General features: G+C 35.5%; 1 protein-coding gene across 9 annotated transcripts in view; it reads left to right on the top strand.

Moving 5' to 3' along the window:
* The window catches only part of RFX3 (regulatory factor X3), a 306,963-nt gene that overhangs the window by 271,939 nt on the left and 18,407 nt on the right, over positions 1 to 16,617 (top strand). For all 9 annotated transcript variants that reach the window (XM_021064195.1, XM_021064186.1, XM_021064169.1 and 6 more), the window contains one exon: positions 4,418 to 4,571. In XM_021064195.1, coding sequence (XP_020919854.1) covers positions 4,418 to 4,571 — 154 coding nt within the window. The remainder of the gene's footprint in view (positions 1 to 4,417; positions 4,572 to 16,617) is intronic.

The raw sequence follows: 16,617 nt of genomic DNA on the forward strand, positions 1-16,617 counted from the left end.
ATGAATGAGGCCAGGGATCAAACCTGCAACCTCATGGTTCCTAGTTGGGGTCGTTTCTGCTGCGCCACGACGGGAACTCCCCCTACTTGCTTTTTTATCAACTCTTTGTTCTAGCAGTATGTGAGCTCGGTTGAAACCAAGCTTTTGTCTGACTTGTTCTAGAACAAGAACCTGGCATAGAATAGGAATACAATAAGTATATTTATTGAATAAATGAATGTGAATTCTCCTAAAAATATTTTGGCTTTGCATTTCTTTTAATAATATCAGAAAGCTACTTTTGTGAATATTCTTCTTAGTCATTTACATGATTTTAAGGGAAATATAAAGGACTAAAAGTTGAATTTAAAATATATATATAATGGAATAGGAGTTTGGGGTTAGTAGATGCAGACTATTACATTTAGAATAGATAAGCAATGAGGTCCTGCATTATAGCACAGGGAACTATATCCAATCTCATGGGATAGACCACAATAGAAGATAATATAAGAAAAGGAATGTGTGTGTGTGTATGGCTGGGTCACTTGCGTCACTTTGCTGTACAGCAGAAATTGGCACAACATTGTAAATCAAAATCAACTATACTTTAATTTTAAAAAGATTTTATATATATGTATAATTCATTCTATATGTGTGATATTTATCCCTGCAAATATATATTGACATTCAGGTTACCCAGGATTGTTTTTCTATATAATAAGGAGTGTTATATTTTAAAGTAAGCATTTTTGATTATGGAATTAGTATATACTCACTTTAGAAAAATCTGTGAAATACAAATACTATACAAAGAATAAATTTAAATCATCCATAATTTTACTGCCCAGAAATAGTCTCTAGTAAAATGTTTTCTTTTAGTGTTATATAAAATTGAGATCTGATTGAGTTTCTTATCTCTATTTTTCCCTTAAGATTTTTCATTTAATGTAATACCTTAGCATATCTTTAGAAACATAATTTTTAATATATTCAATATTCAATTTTGTGTATGTCTTATACATTTAAACATTCCCTTTGTCTCTTATTCTTGAGCATATAAGTCATTTTTGGTCTTGTGATATGAATATAATAAATACTGAAATGATTTATCTTTGTATAAAGTTGAGTATTTATCATAAAATCAAATAAATTTGCACTTTTAAAAGTGACTAATACTATTTTAATGAAGTTACTATCTCAGTGCTAATAAAATATGAAACATTCCCATTTATTTAGGAGTAGATTTTTTTTTTTTTTTTTTGGTCTTTTTGGTCTTTTTGGGGCCATACCCACGGCATATGGAAGTTTCTAGGCTAGGGGTCGAATCAGAGCTGCAGCTGCTGGCCTATACCACAGCCATAGCAACACCAGATCCAAGCCACATCTGTGACCCTATACCACTGCTCATGGCAATGCCGGATCCTTAACCCACTAAGTAAGGCCAGGGATCAAACACACATCCTCATGGATACTACTCAGGTTCGTTAACAGCTGAGCCACAACAGGAACTCCTAGGGGTAGAATTTTTTAAGAGTTGTATAGATTGTTTCTATGTTAAATGGGCTCATATTACACATTTAAATTCTTTCAGTTAATATATCACAGACATTTTCCCATGTAACTACATTTATGTGTAGTGAACCATACTTTCTTACTTAGTATCCTACAACTGGATATTTAGTGTTGACCCTATTTTCTCACGAGTGTAAATATTGCTGCAATTAAAACTATCTTTGCTCATTTGTGTGAATTTCTAGAATTAGAATCACTAGGTAAAAAATTTGTGCATTGTTAATTTTGACATGTGTTGCCACAGTTACCTCCATAAAATGTTTGTGAATTTATGCTTGTAGAAACAGTAGGAGCATTCTTTCCCCATACCCTCTTCAAAACTGATCTTTTAATTTCTTATAATAGATGATACATGGTGTCTTTATTTATTTATTTATTTATTTTTGTCTTTTTGCCTTTTCTTGAGCCGTTCCCGCAGCATATGGAGGTTCCCAGGCTAGGGGTCTAATCAGAGCTGTAGCCGCTGGCAACGTGGGATCCGAGCCACATCTGCAACCTACACCATAGCTCACGGCAACGCCTGATCGTTAACCCACTGAGCAAGGCCAGGGATCGAACCCGAAACCCCATGGTTCCTAGTCGGATTCGTTAACCACTGCGCCACGACGGGAACTCCCATGGTGTCTTTAATTTGTATTTCTTGTAATTTTAAATATGATTAGTCATATTTTTGTATATCTGTTTTAGCCATTTGTTCCTCCAGGCAGTATTTTGAATATTTGCTATCTTTCTTCAGCAAGAGATATGTAATTAGGAGCAAATATTCTACTCCTTAATTACTTAATTTTTCAAAATTATTTAATTCACATGATCAAGTTTAGATGTGTGGGTAAAAATGTTAGGCAATGTTTTGTTATTTTTATGTTGTTTTTGCTTTTTTAAGTAGAGGATTCTCTGTCTTTTAAAATTTTTCCGTAGGAAAAAAAATGTTTTATTTCAAATAGCTATTGAATTTACAATAATTATTTTTGCAAATAGGTGATGTGTCACTGAATTTTGGGAAAAGAATGCATAGACTTATAAACAGAATTTTGTCATTATTCCTTTGACATAAAATGAAGGTATTAATTGCTTTTAGTGTTTCTCCAGTAGAATTCTAAACTTAAGGGATTCATTAAGGTTTTTGCCTCTAAGGAATCGTTCACTGGTACTGCTTTTTATGATAATGAGCATATTATTAACTCTAACATATGTAATAGTGTAAAATGGGTATCCCTTTTCTTAAGATTTCACATACGTTATCTCATTTGACTCTCAAGGTAATCTTGAACCTGCAAACGTTGAATGACATGATCACGGTCAGGATCATATAGTGGGTAATGTGGGTCTAACTCCAAACCCATGCTTTTTTTCATTTTAGTAGATCACAGAAATGAAAGGTGCTCTGCCATCACATAATAGTAACTCCTGTTCTTGCTGCCATAACCAAATGAGAACGGGAAGCTCAGCTCCACCTGTTTTATACATTAGAATCACAATAACTTGTATTTGAGTATTATTCTATTCATTCATGTTTATTTCACAATCTTTAACCCATTTTATCTTTGAAGTAATCACATAAATTAGATAAAGCCAAAATTTTTGCTTTTATTTTCACTCAAAAGAAAATCTCAGAGGAACAATTTTTTTTTTTTTTTTTTGAGATGGACAGTGAATTAATGAAGCACCAGAAGCAGAATCCAGGGCTTCAGGATTTTGGATGTTCAGTGATGATCTGTCACTTGCCAAGTTGAATGTATAAAATTTGATGTATTAGTAGCCTCTATATAATGAAAATGAAACAGAAAATAAAAAGTAGAGTCTTCTGTTTTCCATCTGTCTAGCATTTTACAATTCTTCATTGCAAAATAAGGCTTAGGAAAATCAGCCCATACATTTGTGAGAAACTCTCTCTTCCTCCTGAGAATATAATGGCTATTTTAGTTTGTGTAGGCCAAGAGTCTCTAGAAAAGGCCATGAAGTGAAAGTGAGGAGAAACAGACACACACCTATGCGTACACACATGTACATCCTACTCTGACTCCGAGTTAGAAATATTAAAGAAATTTAAAGTGCATGGACAAGCTTAATAATTAATGTGTCTTCAGTGAAGCTAAAATTTTATTTTGACTCACTTCCATTTTGATTATAATAGAGTATAATGTTAGTATTTTATTAGTATTAATGTTCAGATTTGGTATTTTATAAATTAAACATTCATGTTTTTCAAAGTTATGTGATTCTTAATTGATTTTATTTTGCTATTTCTAACAGGAAAATCACCCTAACTTAATAGAAATCAGTCAGGAACTAGAATAACTTAATAATCTGCCTTTCAACAGAACTTGCAGGAATCCCTGTAAATGCTGTCCCACATTCTACATTGCCACATCTGGGAACATTGCTTAGTGTACTTTATGTACTTGGTTAAGAATAAATACATGTTTTCCTCAACATGTACCACGAAGGTCATTGTCATTGAGAGATAGTTACACACGGTATTTATTCAAGCCTTTCACTTTGAGTTGCTTTTTCTTACGGTGGTGATGAGTTGTCAGCCTCCAAAAATCGTTTTTATTCAATTCTGACCCATTTGTGTATTTAATAGAATCAGCAGACTTGCTTATGATAGTAAAATGGTTTTTCCCTATGAAAACCTGTCTAGCTCTCATAAAGGTCTAGTCAAGTCTGGGTGAAGATTACATCTTTACCACTCTGTTTGAAAGACTTGAACCAACTGCTTGCAATAAGGAAATTAATCTGTGGCAGGTTGTATGCTACACCAAACTTTTAAACCTCTCACTTTTTTTAAGAGGAAAAGTAGAATGAACTCTAATCCTGGTCACTAATACTGGCTGCATATGTGTCTTTTCTCTTGGAACAGCTCAATGGTTATTCGGGACTTAACCTTACGCAGTGCTGCTAGCTTTGGCTCCTTCCACCTGATCCGTCTACTCTACGACGAGTATATGTTCTACTTAGTAGAACATCGTGTTGCTCAGGCAACAGGAGAGACACCCATAGCGGTCATGGGTGAGGTAAGAAAGGCAAAAAGAACTGTGACTTACAGGGCTTCCTAAAAAAAAAAATCTGAATTTTATTTTAACCTAAATATTTTAATTATCAGTTAAAGCAATGATTCCTAAACAATGAGTCTTGGCCCCCAGAGGACCTATGTAGTTATTCCAGGAGGTCTTTAAATCCCTCTGTTTATGTATTTTTTTCTTAGTTGGAAGATTCTAAAATTATAGATTATATCATGCTTCAATATGCTATAAAGTTGTCTATGTAAAAGAAAAGCTTGAGAATCATTGGACAAAAAAATATCCTTATTATTACTCAGGGGGATGAAATAGTGCCATTGCAGCAACATGGATGGGCCAAGAGATTATCATACTAGGTGAAGTAAACCGTACAGAGAAAGACAAATATTGCATGATTATCGCTTATATGTGGAATCTTAAAAAACAGCATAAATGAGCTTATTTACAAAACAGAAACAGATTTATAGACATAGAAAACAAACACGATTACCAAGGAGAAGAGGGTTGATAAATTGGGAGTGTGGAATTAACAGATGCACACTACCATATGTAAAATAAACAACAGGGTTTTACTGTATAGCACAGGGAGCTGTATTCAGTATCTTGTAATAAACTATAATGGAAAATAATTGGAAAAGATGAACGTATATATAATCTGAATCACTTTGCTATACACCTGAAACAAACACAATATTGTAAATCAACTATACTTCAATTTTTAGAAGTCCTTATTGACTGGAAAATGAGAAAGAGTGAAGCTTCTACTAATATTAAGGGCTAGAAACACAAAAGAAAAAGTTTCATATGTATTTTATAGGCTCTTTTTTCAAGTGCCCAAGAACAAAATGAATGATCTGTTTTGGAAGAATAATAACAATGATGATGAAGATGGTAGCTAACATTTTGGGGGCACTTATTATGTGCCAAACACAGTCCTAAGTCCTTTACTTATAATAAAGCATTTAACAAAACAACTCATTGAGATAGGTGCTACGTTATCCTCCTTTGTAGATGAGTGTCTGAAATTCAAGAAGAAAGCTAAGGTACAAAGAGATTAAACGTTACACAGCTAGCAAGCGGTGAAGACCTGTTTTCAATATTCAGTCTGATTTTCATACCCACACTCTAATCACTAAAGTTGTGGGAAAAAATTATCTCCATAATTTCTGGAGAGTGTCAAAATGTGTTTTGAACACATTGAAAAGCCAAAATGCTGAAGTTAATATTCATAGGAGTTGATTAATACAATTAGGGGTAGATGCACATGCTCACTTTGTTGTTTTGAATTGGGTCAGATTTTGCTGGATTATACCAGGCTAGGCAGTGTTACATATTACCACCCAAAGCAGTAAAGAAGTCATGTTCATTTTTAAGCTATGTGTATGTGCTTATTTAAATTTAAAAAGAGGAAAAATAAATGTTAGATGCTTTTACTAGTTTAATAAATATGATAATAGAGGTATAAAGAAAAATATATTAAAATACCTCAAGGACCTTTATAAGTATTCTAATATAAGTAAAATACATGTGAAATTTATTCAAAATGTTGGTTAAAATATTCTTTCCTTCTTTAAAATCCCTTGCTGTACACTGATCTGTATGTGTTTGCATGATGTTTCCTAATGGTGATTGTGCCTAAATGTTTCCAACTATATGTGTGTGAGATTAAGCAAGCTTCACTTTAGCTTTGAAATTACAGGCAGGACCTCATGTGACCTAAACAATCTGGACTTTTATTAGATTTGTCCTTCTCTCAGTGCCTCCTTCCTTAGGTTTCTGTCTTTCTTTCTCTCTTTCTTTCTCTCTTTCTTTCTTTCTTTCTTTCTTTCTTTCTTTCTTTCTTTCTTTTCTTTCTTTCTTTCTTTCTTTCTTTCTTTCTTTCTTTCTTTCTTTCTTTCTTTCTTTCTTTCTTTCTTTCTTTCTTTCATAGATGTCTGGTTGCAAAATGCCCAGTTGGCAAGTCAATTACATACTATAAAAATTTTTAACTCAGGGCTCAAAACTTCTGAAATAGACATGCCTTTTTGTGTATTTAACATATTTGGCAGCTATGTCATTTGCTCCGGGACCTCTTTAACAGGATGACCAGGATAATGATCACAGGGATTCTCATTAACAGCCTGTGGTTAATCCTGATGTGTGGACTCTGCTTCCCTTGTATCTCTAGGGAACAAAGGCAGTGGTTGAGTGGTGACTCTGTGTGAAGGCTTAATGATCTCCTCATATGGCAGTATAGGCAGTACTGGCTCACCAGAATTAAAGTGGCCTTATGTAGTCAATACTGCCAACTAATCATTCAAAAAGGCATTCTTTTTTTTTTTAACTATATGTAAACAGTATAAATGAATATAGCAGATGGCCACATGATTCAAAGATATGATGCAAATAAAATCTAGATCAGAAAGTAAGTTATAAAATACCTTCTCTAAGATCAAAGATCTAAGCATACATTCTTTGCTTACTATTTCCTTACCCAATTTATAGGAAAATCCTCTGAGCTCTCTCTGCTCATCCATTACTCAGCCCAGGCCAAGTAAAGCTAATTTTATAGGTTTGATCTCCCCATAAAACATGTTAAGCCTCAGTTGCATTCTTAGCTCCCTAGATGACTTCCCTTTCCAAACACCAGTTCCAGAAGTGCCTTGTGAACAGTGGGAGTGACAACAGAGGCCAAAGTCTGTTGAAATCCAAGAAAATAACCATTCCCCTCAATTGCAGCAAGTGGTTTTCAGTCACCAGTAACAAAAACAACAAAACAATAGTTGTCACTATTTATTGAGCATTTATTATACACTTAATGAAATTATGCTCTTGATCTGTCTACTAATGGTCCTTTCTCAGTAAAAGGTACCCTCCCTGTTGATCATATTGGATACATGAGCATCATCTTTATGTATCTTTCTGTCTTGACCCACATATCCAACCAATTGCTAGGTCTGCTCTTTCCCAGACCCGCCCCCCATAGTGCAGTGTCATCCTATGAAAATGCAAATTTGGTTGTTTTATTCCTACCTAAAACCCTTTAGTAGCTTTCTCTTCTGCTAGTTAAGGAAGAGTAGTCTTTCTTAGATACACAAGATGCACCCTGACTCTGATCAACCTCAGCCTTGCTCTTCCAGCTCCTTCTGTGGCAATCACAGTTCATATGCACCAAGCCTTTCTCATCATTGGACCACTATATAAATAGTTCTTTCACTTGAAGCCCTCTGCCCAGCTCTCCTTGCCCATTCCAACTCCTTTCTGTCTTAAACATCTACTCCTCAAGAAGGCCTGGTTTCCCCAGACTACCTTAGATACTCCTTTTCTCTCCAATTTGTACTTTTACTTTTCATCCTAGAACCTACACAGTAATAATTGCATGGTTCTTTTATGATTTGTGTAACTGAAGATTTAATGCCTGGAAATAAGAGGTCTTTGAGTCAGAAGAACTGAATGCTACTTATAGTTTTGTCATTTATGGCAGCACAATCTTGAGCAAATCATGTTCTGCTTATGTTGATTCTCAGACTTATCTCTGAAATTAATTTATTTAACAAAATTTTTTTTGCATCTACTCTAGACCGAAAATTATAATGGTTAGGATATAATGATGAACAAAATGGATTTTGATACTGCATTCAATAAGCTTGTGTTTTAATAGAGAATACATGTGATAAGTGCTGTAAAGGAAAATTTAAAAGCTATAGGAATGCTTAAAGAATAGTATTCATTTAGGAGTGGCTATTACTTTTAGCCTTATTTACAGATGACAAAATGAGACACAGAGCCATCAAGTCACAGTCACACACACAGTTACTAGATTGTAAAATGAGATTCCGAAACCAAGGAGCCTGGCACCAAAGCCCTTGCTGTTAATCTACCACACGTATTACCTGCTGCATGATAGAGTGAGACTGGAGCAAGAGTAGTTCAGAAATCAGTGAGGGAAAGCTGAAAAATAGTCGCACAATTTGCTGGATGTTTGTTTTACCTTTACACATGCTATATTTGGGAGAGGTGTCAGCTAGATCCAGAAGCAAAGGGAAAGGTTTCCTTTTGAAAGTAACTTAAGAAGTGATCAGTGTATCTTTTCATTAATGTGAATTCATTGAGTTTTTAAATTATTTACATAATTTGAGCAGGAAAGAGGGTCCAGTACATTATGTTTTACATGTAAATGCAGTATACAAACATACAAAGTTTTATTTTTTCATTCCCTGTAGCACTGCCATTTAAATTGTTGAAATGAAGACTGCCATATAATGCAACCCCCAGATGAAACAGCATGACAACTATGAGTTTTTTCCTAAATGTCAGCCCGCTACTACGTTAAAACCGACTAGTATGTTATTTAAAGTATTTGCATTTCCAGAGTTTCATTATTTTTATTTTTTGCCTGGATGATAAAAAAAAAAAGAAACAGGATTTATTTACTGCTAAAATTCATGCAATCTTTTTGAATTTTTATTTAAATATTATAAACATGTCCAGAGACTTTCTGGTAGTAGTGAAATTTTAAGAGTAGGAATAAAAAGAACAAGTTACATCTGTTTTCACACCTGTTAAATTATTTTAAAAATCGTAAGGCTTTCTGTGTGGCTCTGACAAGAAAAGTTGAGTATAAAAATATCCTTTTATTTGGATTTTATGGCTATTTGGAGTATATTTTGAAGCTCATGGCATACATGGTTTATTTCTTTAAAATATATGTAGTCCATTAGTATATTCCCTGAATCTACAAATTTTTATTGCTTCATAAATGACTTTCTGTGATAAAGATTTATATACTTTATTATATATATTTGAATTTTCTTTATCCTAATTTAAATATACTTCATATTATATCTAAGCCATCAATGTAAAAAACTTTTTGAAATTAAAAAAATAGGAACCAAAAGATGTTTTAATTACTTGGTTGTGACTATCAACCTTAAAAATATAATTTTTTTTTTCATTTTTGTCCACTTCACAGCATATGGAGTTTCTGGGCCAGGGATCAGATAAAAGCCACAGCTGCAACCTACACTGCAGCTGTGGCAGTGCAACGCATTGTGCTGGGCCAGAAATCAAGCCTATGTCCTGGCACTGCTGAGATGCCTCCAATCCCGTTGTGCCACAGCAGGAACTTCAAAAAATATATTTTAATAATATTTTCTAGGGAAAAAATTGAGGAACTCTTAAGGCTTTACCATTAAAAGAAAAATGTCTTGAGGAGTTCTCTCATGGCACAGTGGGTTAAGGATCTGGTTTTGTCACTGCAGTGGTTCGGGTGGCTGCTGTGGCACAGGTTCACAAGCCATGGGTGCAGCATCCCTCCCCCCCAAAAAAAGTCTTGGTTTCATCACAATTGATGTACTCATAATGAAAGGGGGAAAACTGTTGTTTTTGTTTGGTTGGGTTTTTTTGTTTTTTCAGGGCTGGGTTTTTTTGATTTTTTTCAGGGCCACATCTGTGGTATATGGAAGTTCCCAGGCTAGGGGTCACATCAGAGCTGCAGCTGCAACCTATGCCACAGCCACAGCAACTCGAGATCTGAGTCATGTCTGTGACCTACACCACAGTTCACAACAACACTGAATCCTTAACCCACTGAGTGAGCCTAGGGATCGAACCCACATCCTCATGGATACTACTTGGGTTCATTACCGCTGGACCACAGCAGGAACTCCTGAAAAAAACTATTCAAAACCTAAAAACTGGAGAACAGCAATAAAAATTTATAGGCAAGCTTTTAGGATAAAAGTTGAGTGAAAATGTTCTGATAGAAATATAACCATTTTAAATAAGCATGGATGCTTAGGGTAAAGTCAAATTAATGAACAACAAATTTCAGTTAGCATTATTCTAGTGCAACTTGGAATTACATAGAAAATGTACCTGTTGAATAATAGACTTGTTATAGGGTATTTTTAAAAAGGGAGGAATCATCACAATTAAAATCATTTGCAGAAAAAAAATCTTATTTTCTAGTAATAACCTAGAAAATGTAATAAATACTTGTTAAAAGTGTTATTTATTATATATAATAATTTTATATTTTATAATACATATTTTATATATAATATTTAATATACTATGCATTTCTTATATATTATAAAGCTAGTTTATCAATATTTTTCTAATCAAAGTCTGGCCTTATGACAATTACTGTGCTAAGTGTCTTACATTCTTACTTAGTATTCACCAAAACCTTGCAAGGGTTGTGCTAATATCCCCATTTTACCCATAAGGAAAACAGGTTGAAAGTTGCCCAGTATCAGAAGTAACAAGTGGTAGGGCCAACTATAGAAAGCAGGGCTATCTCACTCCAAGTAGTCAAATAAGTTTAATATACATTTTAATTTTTCACCATATAAATTGTTTACAGACAGTTTCAGAATAGAGACTAATTTATTTTTATCTGTACTTTTACAACTCCCCCAAATGCATGCACACTCACAATCATATACAAACCAGATGCCTGGCATGAAAGCTTTCATTATTTTGTTCCAGGGCTTTTTTTCCCCTGCATTGCAGGATGCATCTTGATAGTCTCACCACCCTTCCCCTTTACACTTTTTGTTTAGTAGACATTCAGTATATGCAAACTAAATGGAATATTAGGCTAAGCAAATAGCAATTGGGAAGCTAAATCTGCCAGAAGACAACAACAACAACAAATTACACCCTTCAGCTCCTCTGTGCCCACCCACAGACCAGACCTAAATCAAAATTATGTTTTTAGAATTTGCAGTTTGCTTTTAGCTGTAAATCTGCTCCTTTACATTAGCACAGTCCTAACAACTTGAAAATAAATTATAAAAATGAAATTATAATGAATTATAAAAATGGAAAGCTTTTCTCCTACGTCTTCAAACTCCAAGTTCCTAAGAATTAACTCTGTAGATGCTTTCCCGTTTTTCCCCTCCTCCTCCCTGGTTTGTCATTCTGTTACTTACTCTCCTTGCTTTTGAGAAAAGCACTAATTGATTCAGCAGCCCAGGGCTACAACCCTTTCCCTCTAGGATCCCTTCTCATTAGTTTCCTCTACTTGGTTTTCTTCCCTCTTGCTCTGGACTTTAACCTCTCCTTGCATCCTCTTCATGGGATGGAGTTTTGCTTAGAACTGTGGTCTAAACACAAGGAAGGAAGTACAAAAGAATGATGGAAATACAGACTACCAACTTACAGGACTTCTCATTGGATTTCATGATTGCCATATTGGATTTCTATGTCAGGAAAGTAAAGCTCCTAGACCAAGAAGTGCTCCCTTTCCCCTAAATATGTCTGTCAGTGTTTCAAAGAACCTCTTATGAAGTTGGGTTTTCCTATGTGCTTACAACTAGAGATTAGTTTTCCTAAAGAGTTTGGAAGTGGGAAAAGAGAATAAAATAGAAGTTCAAGATTTCTTGACATTTTTGTAGAATTAAAATGATCACTGTAGATACATTGGGAAGGGAAATTCAGGACACTGCCCTCTTCAGCAAAGTGCACCCCTGGGCTTTGCTTAGAAACAAGTTAGAGTAGCCCCAATCTCAGTCAGCTAGGAGTGAAATTTCCCTGGCATAAATTAAGTATGACAGCTCCCCCTGCTGGCCTCCTTCCACACTCTACTATCCTGTGCCCAGCCCAAGTGGCTCTGGCCTTGCCATTGTCTTTCTGTATTTTCACTCACAGACACGGGTAAAGGTGGTAGTTGCTGGTCCTCCTGATGGAGAAGTAGGCATTGTTTGAAATGGATAAGTTCCTCAATTCACAGGCATTGCTTTCTGCTTCTAACCATTACTGTACTTAAATATGCTTTCATAAATATGAGAAATTTTCAGTTCTCATATTGGGCCAAATGTGATGATCCTACAAGTACTTCAGTTTTGATTCATGCTAGTGTAAAGATCTTCTTAGTGCAAAGAGAACATCTTTGCATATTCCCACCACCATTGTTTCCCCAGTTAATAATTTCTAAAAAAGACAAGTGATACGAACAAAATAAGAATTACTCCTCTGACATAACAAACTAATGTCATGGTTCTGTGATAGACAGTGAAGGGGGCTTCACTGCAAGTCTGTCTTTAGTTCTGAGTACCAAGGTTCTTTCTTTTCAGCCCATAGTTTCGTTTCCATAAAGAGTATGTTGTCAGGCCCAACTTTAACATTTGCAGGGCCTATGGTAACCTACATGTAAATATTTTAAAAGTTATGAATCCAACTATAAGTAAAATCTGTTTGGAGTTCCCTGGTGGCCTAGCAGTTAAAGAGATGGCATTGTCACTCCCATGGCATGGTTTGATCCCTTCTCCGGGAACTTCTGCATGCTGTGAGTGTGGCCAAAAAATAAAAATCTATTCTGTTTACCTAGGTTGATAAATATATATCTTGATAACAACTTGGAAGGCTGGGTTTAAATTTAAAATCTTTAGGCTTCTTCTAGTTCCATGCCAAAAAATGGTGGCATAAACATAGCTGGCCATGGCCCACCTGCTGGCCCTTGGACCACTTCACTTACAGATCATTCCCCACCCTGTACTTTGAAGAACCTTGTGCTCATGCTTGTGGACACCTGGGTCCAGTGATCAGGTCTTGCCCACTCTTTGCAATAGCTGCCCCCCCATCAGCTATCCCTTATCTCTCCTAAAGGGTGGACTTAGCAACTGAGGGGACTTGGGACCTTTAGGCAGGGAATTTTGGTGTCTCACATAATGGAAGTATGGGCTGGGAATAGGAGTTCCCATCATGGCTCAGCGGGAGTGAACGCTGACTGGCATCCATGAGGACACAGATTCAATCCTTGACCTCGCTCAGTGGGTTAAGGATCTGGTGTTGCCATGAGCTGTCATATAGGTTACAAATGCGGCTCAGATCTGGTGTTGCTGTGGCTGTGGCGTAGGCCAGTGGCTACAGCTCCAATTTGACCCCTTGCCTGGGAACCTCCATATGCCGCAGGTGTGTCTCTAAAAAGACAAAAATGGGGGGGGGGGTCACATCTCTGTGGCCCAGTGGACCCCTTACACTGTAGGGAGGGCCACAGCCACAGGAAAGCCGGAGTGGTGTTCTCCATGGTGTAGAGCTCAGGACAGAGCCCCTCTTGGTTTGGTATGATATTAACATTAAAGGTTCCTATCTCTAAAACTACTTTTCTCCTCAAAGCAACTAAGGCCTGTATTCCTACTTCTTTACTACCTGTGTGTTCATTTATGTGTGCTTATTATAGGTTTTTTTTTCTTGAAATATAATTGATTTACAATATCACATTAGTTTCAAGTGTACAGCAAAGTGATTTCAGTATTTTTAAAGATTATACTCCATTTAAAGTTGTTACAAAATAATGGCTATATTTCCTTGTGCTGTACAATATATTCTTGTTGTTTATCTATTTTATACATGGTTGTTTGTATCACATCTTAGAGATTTTGAAATAGTCTAAAGGTACTTGAATTGCTGTGTTCCCAGGGTGTAAACAGGAACAAAAAGAGCCTGAATAGTTAGAATCATGATGAAAATATGCTACCTGGGTAGAAAGTGGCCAGGAGCATATGTTCCCAGGATGGCTGGCTAGTTTGAAGAAGTAGAACCAACAGCAAATATAGGACAGAATTTTCCTAGGTGTGAAGCAAACTGGCATAAATCTTAGCTATCTTAGCAGGCCTCAATAAAATTATTTGAAAATACATAGAAAAGCACACCCAAGGAACACAGGATCTTAACAAATGGAACATTAACATTCCTTGCAAATTTTATAAAATTGGAAATCACTTTAAAGTCAGCAATTATTTTTCTTCACTTATGAAATCCTGTACTAGTGCTAAGTTAATGCTTTAATTAACTTTGTTCTCATTTGGAAGACATTAAAGAAAATAGCAATGCTCTGGGATCCCTTATAATTGACATTTTAAGATATCTCTCCATCATTAAAAAATCTTCAAGATAGTTGCCCCTCTCTAATCCTTTTGTGGTCAGTTCTACTAACTTCAGTTAATAGAACTGAAATCATAGGAGACTGTTCAGCTGTCTAAGGTTTGTAAAGATCAGAACATTCAAGCTAAGTGTAGAATGTTGAAAGATTAGAACTGGATCAGACACTTCCAACTCTGCATGGGAACAGTCTTCCTGCTTCTATAGGAAAATCTTTAAAGGTCCTTATTCCTTCATTGACTTCTTCAAAGAACAGGGAGAGAAGCAGTTGTTTAGGACAAGGTTTGCATGTTGATATTCCTTTGAGCTCATCACATATTTCTGATTGTATGATCACCCCCATTCCATTCAATATAACATACACATACACAACACCATCCGTGCTTAGGTCAGCCCTTCTCATGGTATTTACTTGAGTCATAAATGGCTTGGTCCATACATAAACTGACTTTAACTTCAGTCCTACACTGAGTTTATAGTGTCAACAACCTGAAGTCAAAGCCTAAGGAATATTTCCATTCTGAAGCAATACTTCTTGTAACCCCACTCAGCTGGAGACTTTCATTTCAAAATCACCATCTTATGGAACTCTAGGGCTTTGTCAATAGTATTTCAGAAATGATTCTTGAGGACAATAAAACCTGTCTCTTTCATAAATAAGGAATCCTGAGTATCAAAGAGTATTATGTCTGAGATCACATGACTGGTAGTGGTAGAGATGTGATTCAAACCAAGGTCAGGCTGGCTCCAAATCCTGTGTTGTTCAACCTATTGTATTCAACAGTGGAATTTAAATTCTGTATTTCACATGTAATACTTTTGCAATTTAGGCAAGTGTGTGTATGTATTTAAGTTTATATATATAAAAGCTTGAGTTTTCTCACCAACAAAATAAGCATAAGGACCATTCCTTCACAGGGGTACTGTGAGGACTAAATAAGATAAGTAGACAGCTATAGGTTATAGGCAGATAGGGTGGATGGGCAGGTAGACAGGCACATAGAAAGTTACCTGATTTTTCTTAGTTATATTTCTTTTCCTTTCCTTTCTGTACATATATAAATATCTGAAGCTATGTATTTTAGTCTAGAAAGACTATATTTGATTGCCTTCTACTCTGAATTATATTTTTTAATATTGATGTTACAATGACAGTGCAAGTGATAGTGTGTAAAATTAGACCATCATTTTTTGACAACACAGAGATAAGCTTAGAAGTTGAAATTAATGAAACATAACATGAAGGCCCATGAAGGATTTAATAATACTACCTTGCAAGGGGAAAAATAGCCTGTAGACAATTTTTGAATGTTGAGTCAAATGATTCATGGAATTACAAAGCATCCAACAGCATTATTTGGGATGTAGCCAAAGTGATCATCAGAGGCAAACTAATTCAATGCTTTGTAAAACACAGACAACAAAATAGAATGAGGAAATAAGTCAATCAATTAGAAAAGAAAATGGCAACATTAAGAAGCACAAACATAATTAAGTCTAACTAGACATAGCTATATCTAGATAAAATCTTGACTAGTAGGAATGAATGAAATGTTATATAAATACTTGTGAAATGGGAAGAGAGTATCATATTTAAAATTATGTATATATAAAATTTATGCAAGTTAAAAGGGAAAAGTCCCAAAGAGACATCTAATGTCTGCTAATCCCCTGCCAGCACCTTATCCTGGCAGAACCGTTGAGTAGTGCCAACCCAAGAGGACTTTCTAAGGTCATTGGGGCTGTTTGTGGTGCAGTTTGGTGGCACAAGCTGTTCTCCTGAAACTGCAAAGGACCAGTATGTATCCACTCTTTAGTATGCAGCTTTATCATTGGAGCTGCTCATTCATCCTCCATTTGGATGTGGTGCTGTTCTGCCCTCACTGTTTAGTAGCTTTTGATTTCCTCACTTTTGACTTCCACTTCTTTGTTAGGAAAGACTTCCTTACTTGTCACTAACAACTTTCACCTCTGATCTTAATAAACTTTTTGGATGTATCTGTGGTTTCAGGAAGCCTAAACCTTGAATTGCATGCTGTTTAAAAAAAAAAAAAAAACCTTTCAGATTGGTAGGAAATTTTGTATATAACTTCAAAGTCTATAAATGAAAATAAAGAACAAATGCCCTTAGTACCAAGAATATCATAAGAAATTAATTCATGCCCCTATACTA

The sequence above is a fragment of the Sus scrofa genome, chromosome 1, assembly GCF_000003025.6.
Source record: "Sus scrofa isolate TJ Tabasco breed Duroc chromosome 1, Sscrofa11.1, whole genome shotgun sequence".
Lineage (NCBI taxonomy): Eukaryota > Metazoa > Chordata > Mammalia > Artiodactyla > Suidae > Sus > Sus scrofa.